Raw genomic sequence first — 27,532 nt, forward strand, 5'->3', positions numbered from 1 at the left:
TCTGCATATGGGGAAGGAAGAAGGGAGGTTAGGTTAGTAATATGCCTAAGTGTAATATTTTTGTTGCAAGGCCAGAGAGATTAAAATTTAAATCTGCTCTTTAAGAGAGCAATCTGGAAGATGTAAACATTTTGGGGTCTTGAAGTAACTGTAAGTTTAAAACTGTGACTGTGATGAGGCGAACTCAGCACTGTAAGAAAGTAGTAGAACCAGAACAATACAGAGCACCTAGATGTACTCCCTGCTTCTACAGTATCACAGAATCATCTAGGTTAGAAAAGACCTTGAAGATCATCTAGTCTAACCATTAACCTAACACGGACCATTCTCAACTACACCATATCCCTCAGCGCTATGTCAACCCGACTCTTGAACACCTCCAGGGATAGGGACTCCACCACTTCTGGTGGAGTAGCCCATTCCAACGCCTAACAACCCGTTCTGTAAACAAATGCTTCCTAATATCTAGTCTAAACCTTCCCTGGCGCAACTTGAGGCCATTCCCTCTTGTCCTATCACTTGTTACTCTGTTAAAGAGACTCATCCCCAGCTCTCTGCAACCTCCTTTCAGGTAGCTGCCTCTTCTCCAGACTAAACCACCCCAGTTCCCTCAGCCGCTCCTCGTATAACATACGCTCCAGACCCTGCACCAGCTTCGTTGCCCTTCTCTGGACATGCTCGAGTAATTCAATGTCCTTTTTGTAGTGAGGGGCCCAAAACTGAACACAGTAATCAAGGTGCGGCCTCACCAGTGCTGAGTAGAGGGGTAAGATCACTTCCCTGTCCCTGCTGGCCACGCTATTTCTGATGCAAGCCAGGATGCCATTGGCCTTCTTGGCCAACTGGGCACACTGCTGGCTCATGTTCAGCTGGATATGGTTAAAAGGAGGTATGGTTAAAAGGAGGAGCAAGTGAACCATGCACAACATGAACTATAAAAAAAAAGAAGTGGGGGGAAGCATTATGTTGAAATTACTGCTGAAACAGAATGAGTGGGGATTTTCAGAGAAATATCAGTGTATCATGAGACTACTATCACTCTTTTTTAAAATATTATCTGAACAGAAAACAGCAGAAATTTTCCAGCAAAATTTTTTCAGCATTCATTAGAGTCCTTAAATAAAGAGTACTTAAACCCAGACTGCCAACACAGCAGTAATCAGCATTGATTACACCTTTGTTTACAAAGCAAAGCATTAAAACCAGTATCCTGCTGTGTATCTGGTGTCTCTAATCTCTCCCTCTTTTTAAAATCTTGTTTCTTACAGAATTAAAAATGTGGCTGGTATCCATATACCCACAAAAAACTGTGCATTTAAAACTATTCCTGATTTAAAGTAGATGCAAAACCATACTCACAAAATCAAGTTCTGTTAATCTAAAATTCACAGAAATGTTCAACTCTCAGAGGAGATGTTTAATGAATTATGTACTTCTACAAAGACTTAAGATCTACAGATGTGCTAAAGCAACTTCTGGCCTTATCTTTATAACTTTTTGCATTTTATAATTATAATATCTGACAACATTCAGATGCAAAAACGACAACATTCTCAGAAGAGACAAGGTGTTTGTTTCGACTTTCTATTATTTCACAGCATCTGTTATATAGCAATAGCATGAATGCCATAGTTGTGTGTACTCTTGAAAACAGTAGTGTACTTTTTAAAAGTTGGATTCATTTGCATCTCATTTTATTCTCACAAGTCAAACTTGAAAGATCTTATTTAAGATTTAAATAGGAACTCAATTCCAGGATTTAATCCAGTAGTAGGAAGCTTATTTTTCACAGATAACATGTTTGAGTTAAAATGAGAGTGGATGCAGTGACACAGGAGCTGATCACAAGCCACTTCAGATGCTTTTGAACCGAGTAACAAAACTGAGGCTCACTTTCCTTAGAAAGGCAGTTGATTCGGATCTTCCATATAAACTTTAGACACATATAATCTTAATCAGGGTGTACAAAGAACTCTGCGTTAATCTACCCTTCCCCCGTGGAATAATTTTGTTTTGTTTTGGCATAGTTGGAGACACGATCACCCTTGACATCTTTTTTCTGTGAGGGTCTATTGACTCTGTGTTACCTAATTTGTCAGTTACATCAGGCATTTATGGTTCAAGCTGGAAAGAGTGTTAAACTCACCAAGTGTGGCATTTCACTACCATTAAGCTTTTGTAGTTTTGTGGGCAGAGGGCAGCTTTCCTTTAGTGCCTTTCTAGATAGAAGTGGCTTAAAAATATCCTTCCTCAGCCAATAAAATTGAGTATGGGTGCTGTTTCAACATCACATCATAGCAGTGAACAGTTACAGGGGCATCATGTCAATATGCTTCCTCATCTGGAAAGCCTTCCTGGAACATATAATCCCAAATCAAGTCTCAAATAGCAATGCCTTAAAAAGTCTAAGATAAACTACTTCTGTGTCTTGTTCAGTACATGAACTACCAATAGTACTTTCAAAATATGATTAAAAAAAGAAAAGAGATAAGAAAAATGCAAACTTCAGCAACAAGTGCCATTTCACAAACTATTTAAACTACAATTCAACAGGAAAAGAATCAGCATTGTATTGATTTTAAACATTTTTCTGCTAAGGAGACAAAACATAAGTATACCTGATTAGACATATGCAGCATGATACAGACTCAGAATTTTACTAAAGGCAGAATATGTTTGTTCATAGGCACACACAGCACAGATTTGTAAATGATGGAATAAATTTTACTCTCTCTCTGAGGCTTCTCTTTAACTCCTCTCCTCTTAGAGGAAAGATGACAGTACTTGTTATGCTTGGAACTGGAAGTGTAAGCCAAATTCCAATAAAAGGCTACATCACTGGCTATCTTCTAAATAATATTAGTAAAGAGCTGGAATAAAACCCACTTGGATTGAAAGCTGAATCTCTTACTCCTACACAGTTTTCTAAACCAGCCTTCTAATCTGGCTGTGAAATTTCAGGTAAAGCAAGTTACTGAGATCTCTCCCACTAGTTTTAAAGCCTGTTAAATGAAGTTAACAGAAAGAGATTTAATGCAAAATTGTATGAGGGAGAAGGTCTGCATGCCTGCTCCCTTGTAATACCCTAGGAGTCTGGATGTACATCAGGAAGCCTTATGAGGGAGGGAAAAGAGTATGTTCCCATAATCTGTGTAGACTTGCCCAGTAGTTCTGTGTCTGTTTGTTGCCTTTTTAACTTGTAGAGCTGATTATCATAAATAGTGAGCGGTCTTTCTGTAAGTGCCAGCAAGCAATCAGATCCAACTACAAGTCTAGATCCAAGATACCTCCAAGTCCTGCTCTATGACACGATGAAAAGGCCACATCTTGTTCTCCTGTTTCAATAGAACTAGAAATGAGTTTGGGATGAATTTTTCCAAGCAGGGCTGAAATCCTAGCTGTATCCCTGCTTTCTGAAGGATAGAGACTCACCTTGCAGTGTTCTTTTGCTCAACAAATGGTTCTCCTCCAACCAAAAAGGTCAAATGCATATCTCTGAACTCATGCACTGACCATATAAAAAAGACAGAATAATGATCATTCTAGCACTGAACTTTCCATAATCTTCAAGATGAAGGATTCACAAGTTAAAACATAGATGCAGCTTTGAGTTCAGCATCTGTAGAGCTACAATGTCTCTTTCTGTCACAAGTCTTATGACAGTTAATGCTTAATTTAAAGGCCTAATTCTGGCAGAGACAAAACAGAAGAAGAAAGAGAACATCTCTGCTTTCACTCCTGTTTTTTTTCTGTGCATATATTTAGCCACAATACTGAAGGCAAAAATGCCTGAAAAAGTTACCTGAGTATTATATAAAGTTACTTAGAACATGTCAAAAGAACATCTATGTTTACTTTTTTTTTATGAATTATGTCAACTCTTAGTAAAAACAGAGGATTAAAGGGCAGTCATCACCTAGAAGACTCATCTTCGAATAGATAATGAGTGATATCAACAGGATAGTTATCAAGCACCGGCAGCTCTGCAGCAGGCAAAACCTTACAGCATGTAGGAGAGGCAGTTTGGTTTGTTCTTACCGCAACATTGCTTAATGTACTGCTTATGCAAGTCAGTTTGCTCACATAGGTTCTTTGCTGTATGTTTTTAACAACCATACATAAAGTCACAAGGGCAGAAAAACACTAAACTGAATTTTACTTTTATGAAAATTGAAATATTTGAAATCATACCGATTATAAAATTAGCTTTACTGTGAAATGGAAAGTACAGTTTAGGAAAATAGGTGATTTTTATACCTGAGAAAATTCTTATGAATGAAATTTTTTAGATGACCTAAATTAGAAAGTTATTCATTAAGGGTAATACCAATTTTAGTTTGAATTTACTTTGTTCCCCATCTGCTCACCACCTCCTCCTCCTCCTGCTCCCTCTCTTATTGCTGTGAAGTTATATTCCCTTAAGAACTTCTCATGTTTCAAAGCTACAAGAATTTTAATAAAGTTGCAGTCACTGGGCCAAAATATCTAAGTGTCAGTCTTCAATCTCACTGACCCCCACCAATTTGCAATATATATTCTGTTCATAACATGGTACGCAGTCAAAGGCTTACTTCATTTCAGCAAATTATGCAAGAGAAAGTAAATATTTACTCTTTATAAATTTTCCACATCAATGCAGTTATAATATGAAAGTTGCAAGTCAAAGATGCAGGAAAAATCATGCAGCTGTTTGTCAATTGTTTTTACTGTACAAATACAAGAAGTACTGTAGCTAAAGAATGAAGTTACATTTAAGGATTTATAAACAAAATCTTCCACTAGCACAGTTACGTCATTGTTATCAAATATCTAAGCAAATTACTACTTTAACAAAAAATAGTATTTCTGGTTGTCCTTTTCAAGAATAAAATGCAATATGTAAATGAACAAAATTCTGCTTTGGATTTACTGCTTTGAAGTTATAGGAGAATTCTATTTGACTGAAATAAACCAATTTTTTTTTCTATGAATGCACTTTTGAGTATTTCCCCAATTTGGTTGATTCTGTTTGAAATAAGTGTGTTGAAAATTTTAAACATGCACAAATGCTTACTTCATAAATTATTTTCTCTCGTCTTATACTAACAATTTAGTGGATTATTAGAAATATTTGTATCTTTAATTTTATAAGAAGGCAGAGAAAGTATCACAAGCATCTACCTAAGCAGATTGGTATCTTGGAACATCTCATTTTGTAAACATTTGGGGTTTCTGGTCTACTGTATACTACGTGCCACTTACACAAATCCTGATGATTCTGGGTCAAATCTTTGTTGCGCAGACGATCACAACTCTATTGGAACTACTGCAACTTTCATTTGTGGAGACTATCTGCTGGGCTGCGACAGATTAAATCTGATCTATGCTGGTGCAATCATGAATAGTACAATTTCTTTACTAAGAAGCTTTATCCTACAAATTTTTTTTTTAAAAGTGTGAAAAAAATGTGGTTGGAAATAATACATTTGATGTTTAAAAACCATTTCAACACCCTCCGCATTCCCTCCCCAAAAAAGGCATATCATAAAATATACATTGATCTGAGAACTCTACCTGAGTGCCTTGACATTTAATACCTGTAACCATTAAAACTGTTTCCAACACTTTGTAATGCCAACAATTTTTAGAAAGAAAAACTGCCTCAGATTCTGGAAAATCTTTGTAACTTTTTATCTCACCATCACTAAGAGAAAGGAAAATAAGCACATAACACTGGTATTAAAGAAACAAGTAATATATCGAAGTGTGACATAAAAGTGGTTTGGTACAGATTGTGAAAGATGCAGTGTAAGGAAATAAATTTAACGTTGTCTTAGCATGTGAGAATTAAGTCCAGTGCGGTCAATATTGTACTTATTTTGTGAATAGCCAGTACATTAGTGATATGCTAATATAGATGACACATAGCATTATCCCGTCTGTTCTTGTAATAGGTGGCCTGTTACCTTTCACGTGGAGAATGGCACTTGATGAGATAGTGCCGTTCAAATTTTTAGCCCGAACAACATAGAGGCCAGCATCTTTATCACACACCTTCTGAATGAACAAAGTATGCTTTGTCTCCTTTTGTATAAGCTTTAAGTGCTCATCTGCAGTCAGTTTCTGGCCCTTCTTGTACCTGAAGCAGAGAGTCAGTTTTCAAGTCAGATTTATATTGCTGTATGCCAAGCAGAACTTCACAAATTCAGACAACCTCTATAATGCTACATTGACAGCAGAGACACTGCTGTGTTCCCATTCCTCAGTTTTCAGGTTATATGTAAATACGGATGAATATTTAAACAAATTGCTGGATAGTATGTTCTTAGTACTAGAAAATGTGGTTCTGAAAATGGTCTTCAATGGATAAGTCACACTTATCTCACTGTAGTACTGGAGAGTAGCATGAAGGCCTGGGGCCTCAGGTTTGCCCTGAAACATGTTTGCTACTAAGGCATTTAGTCAATCCACATTCAACTCATGAATAGGCACTTAAAATGCAGAAGCAATGTACAAACTTTCTGAACTTGTGTCTGCAGTATAAAGAACAGTCAAGGACCCGCTTCTTCACCGCAGCCTACTTAAAGTTTACTTAGTTCACATCACCAAACAGGATAGAACAATATATCAGGAGTTACCTCAGAAAACTGGTGTCATGTTCTAACACCTGGGGATCTGTCACCATGTATTGGTATTAACTCCTGATTTACAAATTGGAAGTGAGAGAAAATTCTGTTTTTTCTTGCCTCATGATGTTTCAGCATAAGCTACATTTAACCTAACACAAACACAAAAATGCTTTTCCACATGTATATCCAATAAAATGTCTACATCAGTACAAATTACATGGTATTGGTGAAGTTTTCATTACAAAAACCCCACATTTTTGTCTGTTTTCATAAATTTCTAATTTGCAAAATGCTTTCTGTTCAATGTTATTTTTCAAAAGTCCATATATCAGCAGTGTATATATTTTTGAGCTAAAGTAATGTTTTCTTATGTAAAACTGAAGGTACCTCTTGTTTCACCAATAATGTTCCTCAAAGTGTAGAATACCAGGATTTAAAACAAAATAACTTTATTGATAGCAACACAGTACAGCACCAAGGCTGCAGTGTCCAGTATTTTTTTCAGTGCCATAGAAGAAAATTCAGCTTACTAAAAGCTTACAGTTTGCCTAATTCTTTACATGTATAATAATAACCTTAACACCAAAACATTTCCAGTAAGAGGCATATCTAATTTTAATACATTAAAAGAAAGTCCTCCATTGTGAAAGTCTAATGGAATAAGTGGAGAAATGGCAAGTGAGATAAAATTTTAGGAAAATATGCCAACACATAGCGGCCTACTACCAAAATCATTGAAATTGTGCCCCTCTTTCAGTCTCTATTCCCTCTGGCAGGGAATTGCTAAAAAGTCATCTTAAAATATGTTTATATTACATCATCTGCATTTCTCACAAATGCAGTATAAACCAATCTAATTAGACATACAGCAATTCAGAGAGAGATAGAAAATGCACACAAATAAGTAACACTGGCTCTCTTAGTGTAGATATTTAGGTTATGCAGGTATCAGTTTTTGACAAGTGACTCACATATATAAATGTGTGTCTCTGTCTTTGTAGTGGCTATATAAACATTTTAGCGTGCACACACGTGTATGTGTCTGTCCGTCCATATATAGTGCCAAGATCCTGCGAAAATATGGGTGAATTTACTTGAAGTAAATTTGGAGGGTGCATTTGTTTTAAGAAATTATCAAACAAGTGGAATATCATATTCCAGAATATAAAAACTATATGATGTGTTTGCTTAGAAAACAATGGATATGCTTGCAGTAGTTTAATGCTCTCATTATTTATAAAATTAAGTACAGAGAGATTATTTCAAGTAGGTTAATTGTCAAAAGCAATTTTGCAGGTGGGAATCATGCAGAAGTGTGGAGTAGAAAGGATACAAGGCATTTGTTCTAGTCTATAGATTAATTAATCTGGTTATAATTGGTTCAAGGTGTCTTGCTAATAGGTATATTTACTACTTCTCATTATAAGCTACCCACCATGTCAGTGTAGGCTCTGGGAATCCCGTTACTTCTACTTCCAAAGTTACTGGAGAACCTTCCATGACGGTTTTGTTAGACAGAAGCTGGGAGAAGTTAGGCGCCTGTCCAGTTAGGCTGGCCATGCTGTTCTTTTCTGATGAACTTTTAATCTCTTCTCGGGTGACCATCTGCCTCGGACAGCTTCTGGTGGCGTCTGATTGAAACACGAAACCTGAGAATGCATCCAGCAAAGCATGCAGCCTGTCCTGGGTTTTAGTACAGTTATTCAAGTCATGCAATTGTTCTTGTGTTTCTGCCATGCTTTTATGAAGTTCAAGGTGTTGCAAATGTGTTTTGCACACTTCACTCATCACACTATATACTGGTTTGGCATTTATAGTGCAGGAAGCAGTAGTAGCTTCAGATATTCCTTGTAAGCTGCAAGTCAAAGGAGATACTGCTCTGACTTTTGGACCAGAGTCTGCTGAAGAGATACAAAACTTCTCAAACTGATCTGATGGGTTTTCCATTCTATTATTTGCAGCATCAGCATAAGCAGAATTTGTTAAGAGATCAGATGCTTCCATCACTTTTTTAATACTAGTGGATTTCTGCATTTGCAAGCTATAGGAACTGACATGCAGACTATGAGAACTACAACAACACTGCTCTTCTAGCTCTGTTTCAGAATGTAAGAGGTTGGATTCTGGTGTCTCAGAAAGCGGTGGCAAAGAGATATCATCAGGTGATATACACTCATATTCATCTCCGGAGGGTATTTCTTCTGGCAGGAATTCAGTCCGCAAACTATCCTCTTTGGCTGAAGATGACAGCTCTGTATCCTGTGAAACAAGATCCTCACCAGCTGGACAGATAATTGGAGTATCAGCCAATTTATTCCTCTCCTTAAATTAGGAGGGGAAAGAAGAGAAGGGAAAGAAGAAGAAAAAACAGAGAATGAGTTATAATTCTATGCATCCCCTTTTCATACAGAAGCTAGCAAAAATATTTGAAATATTTCTTCTAATTAAGCTTAATGTATTCTAAGGAGCAGGAGAAAATACATGGAAAGGATTATTCATCAGAAAATTCTGCAGCAGCTAACTGGAATTTCAAACTCTTTGAATAGATTCTAGCAGATATTATTATAATTATATATAAAAATTTATTATAACATTAGCAATAAAAAGCACCTCTTTCTATAAACAGATGTCAATACCTGTGGATTTTCTGTAGGTGCTGTTTATAAGAGCATTTACAAGGAGAAGGTGGAGGAGAAGTTGGCCTAAGGTCTGCCCAGGGAGGTGGTGGAGTCACCATCCCTGCATGTGTTTAAGGGTCGTTTAGATGAGATGTTGGGGGATATGGTGTAGGGGAGAACTTTGTAGAGTAGGGCTGATGGTTGGACTCGATGATCCCAAGGGTCTTTTCCAACCTGAATGATTCTGTGATTCTAATTACATCTAAATGGGTCATAGTTACATAGCAATAAAAATATATTAACAGCCAAGTACCTGGACTGTGATTCTTAGAGAGTCAGCAGTCATGTTCAACTGTTACAGAATCAAGCAAACATCTTTAAGATATTTTCTGAACCTTTATATTTCCCTCATTTTTTGCCAGGTGTTTGTTTCAGGATCTTGTCCAAAAATTACCAGAAAACAATGTAAAATTATTTTTATATTATCTCAGATCTAGAATAAAAAAGATAAATCCCTCTCATCACGTTTCAAAAAGAATTGAATGTGGCATGAGTGCATTAATTTTAATCACAAAGCATTAAAGACATTATCTGATTTATTAATTACTTCTCTGCCTCTTGATCTTTATATAAATGTGTAATCACATATGCAGGCCTATTTCTTTTGTGTCAGGGCTCTCAGCAAAGGTGTCCATGATGTTTTCTTATGATATTCTCTCATTATTGAGTTCTATACAAAAATATATAATTTACTAAGCAATGTTTCTATCACCTATAAAGTGTTCACTGAAAGCAACTAGGTGATACACTGGATGTCATTGCTTTCCAAACCATGTCTCTTTAGAAGTATCCAGGACAAAAGTGCAGTGGCACATTCATTTTGGCTTTCTTTTTGCTTTATTGCTCTAAATATAACCTAACAATCAGTGCACAAAATTAACAAAATAAAAGTAAAAAGAAGTATTAGAACCTCACATGTGCCCTGGTTCTGTAGATACAGTAGTTTTAATATAGATGTTTTTCTAAGTTATACATTTATTTCAAAGCCATGTGATTCATGTCAGATCCACGAATGAATGGCTGGAAGAAAGTTGGGATTTTACTGTCTATTTTACTAAATAATTCAATTCAGTTGTAAGATGAAGTTTGGGTATTAAATGTGTTTTCCACAAGTATCCTGTGATGAAGTCTGACCCCCAAAGTGTCTTTCAAGTATAAAGGTATCATGGATATAAACATGATAAATTATAAATGACACTTCAGTTTGGTGAAATGTGTCCATTTTTCCCCTTTACAATTACTCAGAAAACAATAAATACTAAGTTATTTCTTCCTTCTGCACATATTCAATTTCTGAATTGGGGCTCTAATTAATTATAAACTGTTCCTAAGAAATTGTTATTTTTAGGGATTAATTCCAGTATACTCAGACAATATGTTTTTCTAGGTTTTGCAAATTTGACTGTCACCCAGCTGTTTTAACCTTAACAGGTTCTAAGTAACACACTCAGTTTTAAGCCTGACCAAATTTGTAAGTCTTTCTCAAATGAAGCTTTAATAGGCACTTCAGTAGCAAATTCTGTCTGAACAGCACTAACAAATTTAATAAACCAAATCTCATTAAATATTAAGAAGTTGAAAAATTCTTTAGAATGTTACATTCTGAGCAGGTACACTTAAAAAACATAGATCAAAATTTCTGAAAGGACAGGCTCTACTGTCTGAATGAAATCAATGGCCCAGATTTATTCTGTCTATCAAGGAGTCTATGTCCCTTGTACACACAGTGGCATACATTTGGGTCACTAAAGGCCATGACCATGTAGGAATCTTCCAGTGTCTAATCTAGGATCCTAGTGCAGGGATGTGCTGTCAGTTTCATGGTCACCTCACCTGGAGATGACAGAATTGAACAGTTATTTCAGACATTGCTGGAAAATGACCCCATGGAAAATGCTGGGGAAAAGAATGACAGGTGGGCAGCGAGTGAGCAAGCTGTCACACAGGCTTTGGCAGCATGAAGACGTTCAGCCCTGGTGTGCCACCTGGGCTCAAAGAAGCATGAGGATAAGTGTGCCATGAGAAGGTCTAGGTCACTTTTTAGAGGGTGATATTTAATACTGAAGCAAATTAATACTGCAAAACTTGCTTGCAGAAGTATAGACAAAATTAGAGACTTCTGGCCCACTAGACAAGGGTCTGGGGATGGGTCAAGTCTTTCCTCAGAAAGGATGGAAATGGAAGACAGAAAAGTTCAAGTGAGAAGAACCTGCTACTTCTTTAAGTGAAGTATGGAGTGATGAAAAGGGTGGAGACATCATAGTTGCCATACTTCACAACTATGCGCTGTTTCGCATATACCCTTGACTTCTCCCCTTGGCAGCCGAGACACAGTCTGATAAGGACTGATACAGCTGTGGCCTAGAAAAATAGGAAATAGGGCTATGGACATCTGCTGGGTGAGGTGGTTCTCCTGAGGTTGGCTCTTTGGAACAGTCACAGAATTTTGAGTGAAATCTGGACTCCAAGTCAATGGTGAAACTCCCATTGACTTTGAATGGAGGTAACAAAATTAATTAGGCTCGATTTTTGGCTCATCAGCAGATGAGCAGAACATTCTGTATCGAACTGAAGGGAATGCTAATATTAGTTGAATTTCTACAAAACACCACAATTTAATGTCTTGTAGTATTGGTCTATGTTTTGGTCAGCTTGCAAAATGGAAATTTTAGAGCTCTAGATCAATTACCAATGTATCCTACTTTTCTAAAGACTTAGATATATTACCACCTACTCCAAATTACCAAAATATTTCACGTAGTAAATTATTTGCATTTACATCCAGGATTCCAAGGCTTCAACATGTTCTTTAAGCTAAAGGAATTAATCTCATAAAACATAGGTTTAGTTTTGTACTGCCTGTATTCCTAAGACTACATTTATTCATTGACTAATTGGAACCTTTCATATTCATTTACCGTATATCCATGAACAAAACATGCTTGTCTGCTAGGATTTTTATCATTCTAAATACATACCCAGTCTTTCACTATCTAATTTCCTTTTGTGCATTGTCCCCAACATGCAACCCATACTTTGGAACTTATTTATGATCTCTGCTGCAAGAAATTTTGGCAACTGAAATGTAACCTAAGTGTTTTAAGGGGAGGGTGAAGACGACTATTTGATGCTGAGTTCTGTTATTTATTTGACGTATAGTGGTATACAGCAGATTATCTGTGACATGATGTCATACTGAACTGCTGACAGCCATAGCTGTGTTCCATCATGTTTTTGCCATGACTTCTTTCCTGTTATTCACAGTTGCAAAACTGAAGCAACTCTGTTCTTGCTTTGCATTGGATTTTTGTGATACTGTAAATGAGAAGACAATCAAAGCCCACCAATCTATAACAGTGTGCGTCACTTCTGAGAAGCAATGAATTAAGGAGTAAAATTCCTTTGAAAGTACACAATGACCATCGATTTAAAAAAAAAAAAGAAAATCAACATGAAGAGCAGATACCTGTTTAGTGTTGGTAGGAAACAGATTATTGTTTCTCTTCTCAGTAATGCTTTCTGAATTTGTAAGGAATTTACCTGATGCCATCTGAAAGAAAAATGTTTAAAACTCACTTTTCTTTCCTGATGAAGACCTTAACAATTCAACAACGAATCATAATTTCCACCATTACTTAGTTCAAATTCTGTGCTACGAGGCTTCTCTCATAGCATATTACTTATAAATCAAATACTTTCACAGCTTATCTCTAAGGGTTATATGAATATTAGGGCTCCTCTATTACTTCCTACATTCCCTTAAGTCTTACTATAAAGAAGAGGGCAGAATGTGCTCTCCCCTGAGGAAGGAAGAATGGTCACAAAGAGGACATCTACATTAAGAATGGGGCAATAGACCAAAGGAAAATTGGTGAAAAATCATGAAAATACTACTATTTTAGAAAAGAAAGAGAGATATATAGGCAAGTAAAAGAGATATATAAGGCAAGTAAAAAGAAGCCTACAAAAATTAAAACTCATAGGGAAGAATATCTGGATTGGATAGAAGGCAAAGGGGTAACTAAAAAAAAATTGAAAGGAAATGACCAAGACTATACTGATAACACCCATCTTAAGAGAGGCTTCACAACTGAAAAGCAAGAAACCTTCCAGCAGTACACAAAGCCTTTTAAGAAACAGAGTTCTAGTTTAAAAAAAATAGAAATCTAACAAACCTGCTGCTTTTGTTCCTCTGGTTTGTCTTTCATAACAGCCTCACATGCTTCTTGACCATCTCTTTCTTCTTTTTGAACAGTAACCAACTCTTCAGAAAACTCATCTTTCTGCCATGTTAAAAGAAAGTTAAGAAAGCTTATACACAAGAGAAGGTAACAATTGTTAGCTACACACTGACTTGTGCTCTGCACAACAGAATAGAAAAAAAATAAGTGAAATCTTATCTAAAACCTGTCATCAGCACAGGTATAAATTGCTTATGGCAAAAATATGCAGCATAACCTGAGTCATTCATTCCTGGACAAGCAAAGACAATATTTTTCGAAGCTGAGGGGATCTTTTCTGAAGCAGGGAAAGTATAGGACACCTAAGACTGAGGAACTCAAGTGGTTAGTCAAGAATCTGAGGAATATTAACCAATTTGTACCCAGCATAATTAAGAAAAAATAAAGGATTAAGAAAGTGACACTATTAGGAAAAAAAGAGGATAAACAACAAAACCTTAAAAAAAACCCAAAAACCAACAAAACCAAACAGGATTTCAGGAAAAGTTTTAGGGAGGAAAGAAACATTTGTGAGTCTCTAGAATGTTCAAATTTGTCTAAAAGGTGGAAATGGGAGAATGTGTTCTAAGCATAAAACATAACTAGGCAGAATTTGTATTTGTTCATGTTTTCCTCCCTCCTTCAACTTCCTAGCTGGACAGTCCATAACCACTCTGAATGTAGTTAACTGTACTTTAGATCAGCTACTTTACCATTCTTTTTGGCTAATACTTATTTCTAGCTTAAGCCTCAAAGACTGCACAACTGGTTACAAAGTACTTCCATAACAGAAATCTGGACAACCATACTGTATTTTATGAAGACTTCATGAATCCTTTAAAATTGTCACGGAAGAAATCTACAGATTTCGAAGAACATCACAGTGGCACAACATAAGAAACCCCAAAAGTTTTATAGTTACAGTTTTGTGTATTTCACATCTTTAGCTGTCCAGCCAAAAGTTACAGTTCTAAATAAGTTATTATAATAAAGTGCGGCATTATTAATGTTCCATTCTAGAATCAAACAAGTGAAAAACTCTGTGTGATCTGTTCAATCTATTTTTTTTCTGAAGTAGTCTTATTTTGCACTTGAAAAATGCAGGAGTTGCTTTCTTCTAACATTCAACAGCTATATAAAATCAGGAAAGATTGTGCAATACATTTCCCCTTAATTTGTTACATTTTAAAAGTCACAGGAAGTGAAACTGAATTCATTGTCATGGCATTCCATACTCATGGGACCTATTTGTGTAGATAATTGGCTGAATGATTTATTCTTCATAAGACACAGACATTGTCTATTGAGATATTCTGGAAAAGTGCAATAAGAATGTTAGTTTGAAAATATCAGAGTACTATATATTATTAAGAAAAATCACAACTTTCATTTGAAAAGTTGCAGAACTACTCTCTATTGCAGAAAATTAATTTATAATATTCCTTTTGACTGACTTTTTTCAAAGAACTAGCTAAAGGTTAAAGTAATCAGTAAATAGTTTATGATGGTTGGGTGTGAAAAAAGCATTCTCCAAACAACTCTGTTAAAGAAAGAAAACTTTACAATTAGCAAAATCAACATAAAATATTACAATAATTTTGAATTCCACTTCGCTTTAAAAGATCCATATTATGTTGAGATAGCAAAAAAGATCAAAGGTTCAAGCCCTGTTTTGACACAACCTGGGGCTGCTGTCCTGCACACAATAGCATTTATGTAACACGTGGACTGGGAGAACAACTTTAAAAAAACCTAACTGGTGTTTGCATTGAAGTTTCTTTACGGTAACAGTGCAATGCAAAGCCTTTCCATTCATGTAATGATTTTTGGAACTCATTTGTATTTTTGACATCTCTTAGTGCTTTTAAGTGTATTAATGGATAATTTAAGTGTTCATCAGATTTTACAGTATAATTCCGTCAAAGAAAAGTGAAACAACATTCAACATCAACATCAAGTTGATAAGTTATACTTAATTACACTTACAGAAGCTTATCAGAATATGAAACTAAAAATGTTGTTGTTCTCTTTATGTTATATGCCATGTTTTTCTAATTTAAATTACTTTGGTTTTAACACAACTTGGGTTTTGGGATGATTTTTCTAATAGGGAACCAAGCTAGGTTGTTTGGCATTTTATAGATCTAGCAGTTACCCATATTACAGTACCAAAGGAAGAAGAAATATGAAAAAAAGTATTTGTCTAGATACTCAAAGAAATTGTGACATCTTCCCCTTAAGGTTACTTGAAAGCAGTAACAGTCCTGAAAAAAGTCAAGAAAAAGAAATTTAGGAGGAATATTTAGTGCACAAACAAGTAGCACTTCATTGATTCATTATGATCATTACCTAAGGTAGTGGAAAAGCGAACAATTAAGAAATGTTTCATACTACCATAGATGATCCTCAGTTAAATGTACTGATTCAGATACTAAGCCTGGTAAGTTGATACAGATGCAATACCTTCTCCAGATAAAAAAAATAAAATACCTTAATCTCCTTAAGTTCTCTCAGAGATCTACACAACTCATCAACAGAAATAATGATTTCTTTGTACTTTAAACTGGTTTTTTCAACATACTTCTTTCCTTCTTCAGTACCTACAAAGGTAAAACATGAAAGCAGAACAGAACGGCTTAAGCAGATGAATAACAGCATACTTTGTAACCCCAAGATACTACAATAATTACATGTTTCTGTGTTCTGTTTTGCTGAAGGAATTCTGTGATTGTCATTGTAGGTCTTCTGCTAGGCTTCTCCTTGAACAAAGCTACTTCTACCTGGTGAGTGATACTACTTTAAAAGATGTTAACCTCCAAATACAAAACAAAGGCAGGATGGATAAGCTTTCTCCAATGTAATGACTTAAAAAGCACAAAGCAGTTTCTTTCTCCCAATGTTCCTAACAGCTGGTGTCAGGAATCTATTCTGTCAGCTTCTTTCCTACAGACAGGAATGTTTAAAATATTGAGACGGTTAAAAAAAAAAAAAAAGGAAAAAAAAAATCTGTGCTCTTTAAATAGTCTTTATAACAATAAATTAGAGGAATTTAAAAGCACAGTTTGACCCTGTGGAATTTTTGTCAGATTTACTACTTGAATTGATAGGCTACAGTGTATCCTTGAACATTTGGATGGTCACCTTATCTTTGGATAAAATAACCTCAGCAAGTGTATAAATATTACAAGTGGGAGAAAAAAAGCAAAATCTGAAGTTAGTTAACCTTCATTCTTTCTGGTCAACAATGTTCCAAATCAATACAATTGCAAATAACAGTATTTACATAACAATTCATATTTTTTGCTACTACAATGCTTAAGAAAGTTGGCACTAGTTATTCACAGCGTTAACGTAAAAAAATCACTCAGCACTGAGGTATATCACTGTAATATACTTTGACTTCAAAGGCTTGCCTATTACGAGATAGCATAAGCCATGAAGTCTTAATTCCAAGCTCATAAATATTACAAGGACATTCACACTTTTGATTTCAAGGTGAACTCAGGCTGTATACAGAGAACCAAGTAACCACCAAACTGTTGAATACTTTCACGTTTTTATTTTTTAAATATTTGTTCTGAAATCCTTCACCTCTTCTAGTCAATACTTTAAAACAACATTTAAACTTCATGGGATTTTCTTCTGAAATGAATAAATCTAGGAACCTGCTTCCTTCTGTCCTAAGCTGTGTTTTTTTTCCCCACAGTACATTACCAGACAGCTCCTCACCATATAACTGTTTTGCAAGGTCTGCAATCTGCTGTATTTTTTCTTCTTGTTGAGGCACTGCAGGCTCAATAAACTTGTTGAATTGCTTGTAGAGAGTCTCGATTGCTTCTCTTGTTTTGCATTCTGCAGAATATTTGCCAACTCTAACGACTGTTGCACTCACATCTTCAAACCAAAATTGACACTGAGACATAAAAATACTGCATTATAATGAATTATTATCAGCAGTTCAAGCTTTTGTAGAATAGACCAGACTATTCTTAGACTTTCCATAATCAGCGGCATACAGTATGTCTTAAATTTTCCGGTTTTAATCTGTTCATTACCAATGCTGCTTCAAATATTAATAGCTGTTAAACTTTCTTTCAACACCAGATCCATGCTCACCTTACAAGCATGGTGAGGTTATTAGTTAATGGTTCTGTGAACATATGTTTTATTTCTGAGTTCTTTCCACCTTGTATATCAACTGACTTATTTCACACTTTGTATCATGGCCACAGTTATACCTCTGCAAGGGCAGCAAGGTTGCTTAGATTTACTCTACTAGCAAACAGGGTCTTTGGTCTCAGCAGCCATTAAAGTTGCTAGGTATCTTTTTACTGACAAGAATGGGCTTTAGAACATACCCTTAATAAACAGTTTTGGTTAACAATACTCAGAGGAGGACAGAATCTGGTGTTCACTTGGTATCATCTGTATTGCATCATTACAGCAAGCAGTTGATAATCACCATTTTAAACTGCCATTAAAGTCAGTATTTAAGACTGTGCCTACCCGCTGAAAGGAAACTATTGAGTAAAAGGTGATACTTTACACTGAGTAAAAAAACCCAATCTTAAATTTTAGCTCTAGGAAATCATTTAAAAATGTAAATGCACAAATAATAACAAATTGCTTTTCTAATGTTATATGAAATGACACATTGATCAGATCACTGGACAATGAAAACATCTTTTAAACAGAACTTTAGTATTGTGATCCATCATTAAGGGAATCTGTCATGTATTTAGATCATTTTGGAGATATGAACAGTGTTTTTTCTAAAAATAAACAGTGATGACAGGAATGTGCTTGCATCACAGCAGATGCACCAACACAATGTGTCAAGAGGGAAAATACTATTAAACTTTTTTTCTTTTAAAAAAAGGCAATGCATGAGGCAGTTCTCAGACACCTTAAAATAAAGTTACAGAAGCCTCCAAAAGGACTTAGACTGCAGTTCAGAGAAAAAAAAAAAAAAAAAACAAACAACAACATACACTTAACAATTAAGACTATTAAAAAAAATTATATGCTGCTTTTAAGGAACTGAGTATTTTGCAATTCAGTTCCAGAATTACATACCCCACAGACAGCTCTTCCTGACAACTAACAAAGTGGGTACTGTGATAACCTGTCTCTTGTGGTTTGACAGCTATCACAGAGGGCCTTTTGGTACTTTCTGTGTTGCCTCAGAATATACTTAGAGAAAATGAGCTCATAAGTATGATCACAGATATGCTGAATCACTATGAAAGTCATATGGAGGTGAATACCCCAGTCGTATGCATAGCAGTGCACGAATATGGTCATGTTGCATAGCTTTTTCCCCCCTTTTCTCCACAAAGTTACAAAGAAAAAACAGAAGAAAATACAGATTTTTACCAATCTACTACTTTGGAAGCCACAGATTTTGCCTGAAGTAGTAACAAGCACTTTTATTTATCCCAGTCCTGGATCATTATTACAGCCACAGTGGGGATTTCAGGTTTACTAGTACCTCTTCCATCATCTGTTGCAGATGCTCCACGAGATCCAGATTTTGTTTGTAATCCTCCACAACTCTGTTAAAGTCATTCAGCTGTTTTTGTAAGTCACTGATTGACTCCAAGAGGACTCTAACTTTAGCATTAGGTTCATTTGCTACAGAGCCAATGACTTTCTTCTCTAAATTATGCATCTTCTTTTTAAGAATCTGTTTAAAAGATGTAGCAATGTTAAATACTGCAATAAAAATGTTTCTATTTTTAGAAATAAAAAGTAAAAAACATGGGAAAAACCACACAAACCTACTTCTTGTTCTGTGTTTTAAAAAATACAAGTTGCTTTTTCAAAAAATCAAAGGAAACTGGAGAGCCTCTACCATGCTGATTAAATTCAACATAAATTATATTTAAAGGTGGAATTGAGTTTCATTTTTCAGCTTAAAAATAAACAAACATCTAGTAATAAAACATGGGATCTCGAACAAAGTAGCTTTCATTGAATATGCAAAGGAAAAAATACTACTAAGTCTTTGGAGTCTTTGACTAGATACAAGTCAATTTAAGCATCGCAGTTATTTATGTCCTAGAATATCAACAAATTGCTTGAAAGAATCTGATGTAAGCAACATCAGTGACAACCTAGCATAATCCCAAAGACCAAGGGGAAGTATTCATACTAGTACTTTATGATGTCTTGTACAAACACGACATGTAAATTTTGTGATAAGATGGTATACATACATTTATATATTTTATATCCTGGGAATACTGTCTTGACAGTTGATCAAGACTTCATTGTGCTCACTGTTTTACAAGTGATGCAAAAAGACAGGTCCTTGATTTTTGTTTGGAAAGGAAGAGAACAGTTTAAAATAGCAAAGTATTTAATGAACTATCCACATATACACTTTTAAGAATATACACTGGAAGGAAGAGTGTTGCCAGCAGGTCAAAGATAATTAATTGCTCCCTTCTATGTAGCACTAGTGAGGCTACATCTGGAGTACTGTGTCCACTTCAAGCTCCCCAGTACAAGAAATACCTGGACATACTGGAGCAAATGCAGAAAAGGGCCACAAAGATGACTGAGTGACTGAGCATGTGTTATACAAGGACAGAGAGAGCTGGGATTTTTTAGCCTGGTGAAGAGAAGGCTCAAGGTAGGTCTTACCAATGTGTATAAAAAAATGATAGGTGGCAGCACAGAAAACAGTCAGACTCATCTCAGTGGTGTCTGGTAAAAAGACAGGAGGCAATGGACCCAAACTGAAATGCAGGAAATTCTGTTTAAGAAAACAACCAAACACACCACACCACTTTTTATTCTGAGGGTGGAACAGCTTGTCCACAGAGGATATGGAGTCTCATCCCTGGAGATATTCAAAACCCCTGGACATGACACAGAGCAACCTTTTGTAGTTGACCCCTGCTCTGAGGAAGGAATTTTGACTAGATGATCTCCAGAGGTTCCTTCCAACCTCAACGATTCTGTGATTTGAATTTGCATTTGTGCATGAAATTGCCAAGAAAGTTAAAAAAAAAAAAAAAAGGGTGTGTGTGTGTAAAAGGAATATTCAATAACAACAAAAGAAATAGCAAAAATAGAATCATAGAAGCTACTGAAAATTTCAAGCAAAAAAGTTGTGAAGGAAGAGACTGGCAGGGCAAGCAAAATAAAAAGTGCCAGTTCTGTCTGGCAACTAGAAGATCGTTGGATGCTTTGGAAGAAGAGTTTCTGGTGAATGCAAAGAATGGGTGAGACTAGCAGGGTTCAAGCTAAGTAACAGGGAAGCTGAGTAACAGGGAAGCTCACAACACATTTTTTATTTCCTGTGATCTGCTTGACACAGGCCACAGCAATTCAACCAGTGAATCTTTCACTAAGATTAAAATTTCTAATATTACCTGTATTTTCTCTGCATATGTATCAACCTGCTGAATCTGTATTTTAAGTACTTTCAAATTTCGAGCTTTTTCAGTTTTCTTCATGTAGTTAAACTTCAAGTTGTTGAACTTCTTTTTGAGATCCCTAAATGATTCTCTGAGCTGAAACAGAGTAAGAATATTTGTTAGTTGAAAAGAAACCAGCACATTTCAATTTAGGTTTTTTCAAGAGCTGTTTAACAGACCACTACTGGAACACTGATAATTTAATAAAGAAATTAATAGTATTATGACATCTCATAAAGCATCTTTCTATCTTCAGAATTTCTTTCCAGCAGTGAAACTCATAATCTTGCTAAATCAACATTTTTGCATTTTGAATGCTGAGCATTGTTTCCAGAATGGCTGGGGCAAAAAAAGGATTAGGGCAAAGGATGAGATCCTTGCTCAGACAATCTATGAAAAATCATGTCCGAGAGCTTTTATTGATTTTAACTAGAGGCAGATATCCTTCACATACTCTAGTCCATTTAATGGAAATGGTAGCCATGTGAATGTATACCCATGCTTATTTTCCAGAACAACATAATTCTACTGGCCTCAGGCAACCAGATTTGTATTTATTCATAGTACTTTTCTCCTACAATACAACAATTAGTTTATGTCAGGTTGGGTTTTTTTGTTGGGGTTTCACCCCCTTCCCTTTTCCAGAAGCCCTGCTTCTGAAAGGAAGTTACACAGGGGATTAATTTTATACATGTGCTAGTCCAAACAACTTAGTACAATTATTCACAGCATACAAAGATGAATCCAGCTCTTTGAAGGATCAAGATGTAGACTATATGAGCACCTGACTTTCAAATAACTATCCCATGCATATGGTAGCAAAGAGATTCTGCCTAACAGCTACCCAAAGCAAGCCTCACCTACCTACAGCTAGATTTGGTACCATGCAAGAGTATTACCAGTTAGCACTGACTTGGTGCAGCAAGCTCAAAATCAGGGAAAATTATTTTTATAATAATATTAATTAAGATGAACTAGTAGCTCTGATTATAAAGCATCTATGCCTTTCAAGACTTTTCAAAGGACTCAGCTAACTACTATTTAATTGAGTTATATTAAATTTGCTGTAAAACTCTTTTCTTACTTAGACGGAGTGTAGCTACATTTTCTTTTAATCTATGAAATATTTTTAAAATCCAGAATGATAGGAATGACAGTGATGAAGCCCTAGGAAGCTACACCTTCATTTACACATATGGATCAGATGCATTGCCAATTTACCAGAATGAATTTAATACACATCAAAAAGAAGAGTCATACATGATCAACATAATTTAAAAAACAGTGTTTGTTTACCATGGGAACGAGTTACAATATAGAGTTGTTATATTCTTTATCTTTTTTTCCAATGCCAATCACCTGTTTTCTTTAATGTCCTCTTATAAGTGTGCTCTTAATAAACCATGTCATTCTTTGCACTAGCAATGTTATATAAATAAGCATATCAAACACATTCAGCTAAATTATCTTTAAAGGACTATGAATTCTTCAAGTATAAATTTTTTCCAATATCTTTTCTCTGAAAGCTATGCACTTTTCAATTTTATTTACAACTGCAAAAAATCCTATTAGACATCAGTTATTTTTGATACCTTTAAGTAACAGATATGAAAACCAGCCAAGTAAAAAACCTGCTTAAAATATGCTTATGATACTTTATAAAAGGTACTATTTTAATTAAATTGCAATTCAATGATCATATTTTAAAATTATTTATCATTAGTTAACAAAATTTGAAAGAATATAAAAGTGACTGGAAATTTTTTTTTAATAATTTCACATTCTTTGTGTTAACAATCTTCTGCTTTCAGGAGAATGTAGAATAAATTCTGTAAAATTATATTTATCTAAAGGAACCGATATAAAAGAAATGCAGTGGTTCTAATGCTTTGTGGTCTGTTCCTCCAGACACACAAATGAAAAGAATTTACTTGATTGCTGTTAACAGGTACAGGTCACATCCACAATTTGATATTTAGTTAACATATTTGAGACTTTTTTAATATGAAAAAGCCCTACAGAATTCCCTCTGCTCCCCTCCCCGCCAGAGAATCCAGGGAGTAATAAATGCTCATTTTGCAGCTACTGTTATTGAAACAGCTAGCAATCAATCATTATTATTTTTATTACATACTAATGCTAATCCATCAAGGGATATATTTTTCATTTTCATTTCATCTAGTGGGATGTTGCCACATTATTTCAGCAGTGAATAGACAGATGGTGTTCACTCAGTGTAATGGAAAGGAAGGGAATTCTGTCACCAGCACTGTGATCTCCAGTTAGTTTAAGCTCTTTATCCCACCTAAGTACACAGAATAATAAAATCTATCTAAAAGCCCTCTGTTAATAAAACACCTCTGCAGCACAGTATTATATTCAGAACACAAGAGCCTTATTTGCTGGTTTAATTTTGAGGAAAAAAAAGAGATGAGCAAGAGTTTATTCTAGTTTATTTCACTGGCTTATGCACATACATAGGCTAGTGATCATTTATAATGCCAGAGGCTCTCCTCATAGCAGTATGTGAAATTAGATCACCTTGTTTCAGATATGATGGCTCATGTGTCAAAGGTCTGCAGCTGCTGTCACTCTTCTCTTTTAGCTCCAGTGGAAAAAACAGATTCAGTTCAGACTTGTATATCACTCCCTCAGAGTACATGTACAGAACTCCTGTTATCATCAGCAATTGTACCAAGGATGATATATGGCTGCCATTTTTAGGAATCTAAACATACCTCAGTTTTCCACTATTTTCTGCAAAATTAAATGAAAAATACTAAAAGAACTATACACCCTAATACACTTCAGTGATTTCAGCCCACAAGTTTAACGGAACTTTGTAACTTGTCCATTGTGTCATAGTCATTAATCAGGCAGCTGTTCCTAACTATAGTTGGCCTGTCATAGGTGGAGAATTGATCATGGAGGAGAGGGCTTTAGGTGCCAATTGCTTTGATTTATCACACAACTACAAAATAAATGGAAGAATTAAGTTATAAAAATGCTTTAAATATGTTTTTGTAAACAGTACAGTTCCAGTAAAATGTTTGATTCCTGTGAGAGGCGCTCTAGGAGGTACTTCAGTCTTGTTAGCCACTTACCTTTCCCTTTTTATTCACACATAAAACTTTTAGTAGCACTAATAATCAAAACAGCCTGTGAAAGCAGGTTGATGAAAAGAGATTTTCAAAGTGGCAAAGATTAAAGAACATGCCAGCCAGAAAGTGGGAAGAAAGAAAAGGTGCTGTTCAAGTCATTAATGATTACTTTAACTCTGGGACCACAATCAAAATACATTACAAGGTAAGAAATGCACTAAGTATCCATTCCTACTGATTCGTGAACAGAATTAGCTCATTACCCTTTATGGTTAAAATTCACATTTTCAGTCATACCTTTCCATAAGTGTATAAATAATGACATGATGAAGAAGAAAGAAATGAGATGACTGGGGAGAGCTGAGAACCTGCTTCAGGATCTGTTACTCTTCTGTTGCAAGCTTCATGCAGACATGTATAAATGTTATTTTTAAAGTGACCACCTAAAGAAAAGGCTTTTTCATTGCAAACGTTACCTTACGTGTCACTTATAATCCCATGAACAGATTCAGTGTAGTATTAAGCTAGAGTTACCTGAGGCTTGACTTGCCTCTATTGCAAACGTGTAATGCAGGTCATATGAGCTTTCCTTACACCTTTCAACGATGTAGAGGGCATAAACCCTTTTGGTCTTTGCAAATTCTCTTTAAATTAGAGAAGGCACACAAAAAGCATGCATTTTGCTCTTCTGTCCTTCAAGACTGTTTCAAAATTCATGCTATGTATCCTTGGCTATAATTTTTTTACTTGTATTTATTTCCTTGGTTCTTACAGAAGCACTAATACGTTACAAACACAGGGAGCTAACCAAGTCCTCTAAGTATGATAATTCAAACACAACTGAGTCCTAATCACCAGAGCCCTTGCTCACATGATTTACACACTTAAATTCACCACATTAAAGGTAAATTAATTTAAGTATTTACGGCAGAATTACAAGTATTTTCACTCAACAAAGTTTGCTCTGGTTGGCTGTTCACTATGTGACAGCTATGAACAGCTGCTGCTTGCTGCTAGCACATGAAATATTTACTTAGACATAGTAGATGGTAAAGAAATTGTTATATCAGACAGGTCTGCTAGATACTAGCTATACTCAGACTACTTTCTCATGTTAAAATTAACAGAATTTAAAATACTGAAGTGAATACTCATAACTTTAACATTCTTGAAGTAGTTCAGTGTCTGGTTTCTTAATCCCTGAACAGAAATAGTTATAAATAGTGGAAAAAAAAATGAAGAAAAATGGCAGTGGATTAATGCATATGGAGGTACATTAGTCAAGTATTAGTTCAGGAAACATCTTCTATGTTAACCTCTAACAGAAAAAGAATCTGAAAAAAAAGGTATCCACACACCATATTAGTACATTTCAGTTAGTTTATATTCAAGATTCAATTAGGTTTGCAGATGACAGGTTTTAACTTAACCAACATGGCTTTTCCAACTTAAATAAAAAAATCAATAATTAACATTGTAATTGAAAATATGCTATGCAATTATTTTGCAGAGGGTGTCCATTAACTATGAGAAACTAAAACTTTACATTTTGCAATACAGGGCATGTGGTGAGTGCCACATGTCACTGACACACTTTTCATTTCAATTAGAAAGAGACAGAAGATGCTTTTTTCCTCTACATTCTTCTCTCACTGGAAGTCTAACAAGTAATAAAAATAGAAAAAAATATTCTTAGAAAGGAGTCACATTTTCCTGCCCTCATTACATAATACAAGAATCAAAGGACAGAGAAAAGAGATTAATTTATCGTAATAGCTTGTCTTTGAATATGGCCAGCCTTACATACAGGCTGCTCAGTGAACGTTTTTTTTCTTTAGCAAAGTCGAGAGGTTTTCAGTAAAAACCTAGAATACTTTAGTCCAAACCTCAAATATTCTGATTCTGCCATCCACTGCAAAGCATAATGGGACTTCTTGTTTAGGTACTTCAAGTTTCATTCCCTTCTACAGCATGGCTCCCTCTACTAGAGTGCTTCTCCTATACCACCTGCTGTTCTATGGCCTCTTACCATCGGCCAATCACGGGAGACTGATGCACAGATGATCACAGAAACACACTCAGCTTCTAACTGACAAGGGACTCGAACTGTAACTGAGATTCAAAAAAACCTTTTTTTGATGCACATGTTCTTTCAATTTCAGAATACCTTTTTGTGAAAATGGATACTTTTCACAAACACACAAAAGAATGTTGGAAAAGAAGAAAATTCAAACAATAATTTTCTCATTAAAAATATTTGGGACAGAAATCTCAGTCACCTCTACTTTGGTGGTTTTGAGAAAATACAGTCTTTCTTTTTTCAGGTGTAGATTTACTTAGTGAAAGATAAAATAAGAAAATATAAATTTCAGGGTCCTGTGTTTCCACCACCTATGCTTCACACTACGAGGAACATTAGTGTGAAATCCCTCCAGGTAAGAATCCAGTTTCTGTACTTCTTGGATGCACAGAAGTGCAATCTACAGAACATCAAGTGTACAGGTCATCAGCCTCTTATTTTAATGGAGCAGTCTGAGAAAATTAATTCTATGGAATGTTTTTCTAAATTAATTTTTGCTAGGACATTTATTCAATTCAACCTGCAAAGTTGTGAGTGGATTTGTATTTGGCCTACTGAGATGCTAATTTAATAATCATACTAAGTAATTTTTCTTAAGTTCTGTAATACTAAATTCTAGTACCTTGTGCCAAACAACATTTCCTTTTCTTCTAGCAGTTTTTTAAGTATCATATCTTGGGTTTCTGAAAAAGATGTTAAGTACTGAATTATTCTGAACTCTTCATTAAAAGACTGCAAGTTCTTTCTAATACCCTTACAATATATGTAAATTATACTTTTGTTTGAAACTTCAGCTTCATAAGAAAGAATTCTGAAGACTCATGTACTTCAGATGAAGCCAGCAGAGCTGAAAGCCAAAGAAAATATAGCTGCTCTATTTCCAGTCCCCTTGGTACAGTGAAAGCACTTTATTGCCAGCCCAACAACTTGATATAATCCTGAACTGCAGAGGTATGGACCACAGATTATTATTGCTGCTGTGTGGATCCAAGGTTGCTGGTAAGATGAAAATCAACTTTTCTGTTAACGTATGAAGCATCTAGGGGAATGGTAAACAGTAACTTGTATTACAGAACACAACAGCCCTTTTAACAGTCCTTTAATGTGTTGGGATTTATCTCATTTACCTCATTTATCTCCTCTTGAGTGGTGCAGTGTTGGAAATGCTGTGACAGTTCTTCCTCATATTTATCGGCTTTGGAGCTCCAGTTAATGCTATCACACTCAAATCTAGCAAGATCTTGCTTCAGATTCTTTACAGAAACATTCAAGCAATTCTAAACAGGGAATAGACAAAGAAACTTATGAAACTCAGGAAATGTATTGATTTAACCAATCTAAAATGAAAATAATTTTGAGGCAGAACATGCGTAGTCAGTCACAATGAGCTATATTAAACTACTAAACCTCCACTGTAA

At 35.4% G+C, this 27,532-nt stretch overlaps 1 protein-coding gene across 6 annotated transcripts in view; it reads right to left on the minus strand.

The window, feature by feature from the left end:
* Window positions 1-27,532, minus strand: part of CCDC141 (coiled-coil domain containing 141) — a 96,187-nt gene that overhangs the window by 5,927 nt on the left and 62,728 nt on the right. For 4 of the 6 annotated variants that reach the window (XM_074829253.1, XM_074829251.1, XM_074829257.1 and 1 more), the window contains 9 exons: window positions 27,242-27,391; window positions 20,889-21,029; window positions 18,998-19,192; window positions 17,236-17,419; window positions 15,997-16,106; window positions 13,462-13,569; window positions 12,753-12,836; window positions 8,044-8,930; window positions 5,946-6,118 (listed from right to left, as the gene is read on the minus strand). In XM_074829253.1, the coding sequence (XP_074685354.1) occupies window positions 5,946-6,118; window positions 8,044-8,930; window positions 12,753-12,836; window positions 13,462-13,569; window positions 15,997-16,106; window positions 17,236-17,419; window positions 18,998-19,192; window positions 20,889-21,029; window positions 27,242-27,391 (2,032 nt within the window). The remainder of the gene's footprint in view (window positions 1-5,945; window positions 6,119-8,043; window positions 8,931-12,752; window positions 12,837-13,461; window positions 13,570-15,996; window positions 16,107-17,235; window positions 17,420-18,997; window positions 19,193-20,888; window positions 21,030-27,241; window positions 27,392-27,532) is intronic. The other 2 variants (XM_074829254.1, XM_074829256.1) reach the window with 2 other exon arrangements.

Source organism: Strix aluco, chromosome 6 (assembly GCF_031877795.1).
Source record: "Strix aluco isolate bStrAlu1 chromosome 6, bStrAlu1.hap1, whole genome shotgun sequence".
NCBI lineage: Eukaryota > Metazoa > Chordata > Aves > Strigiformes > Strigidae > Strix > Strix aluco.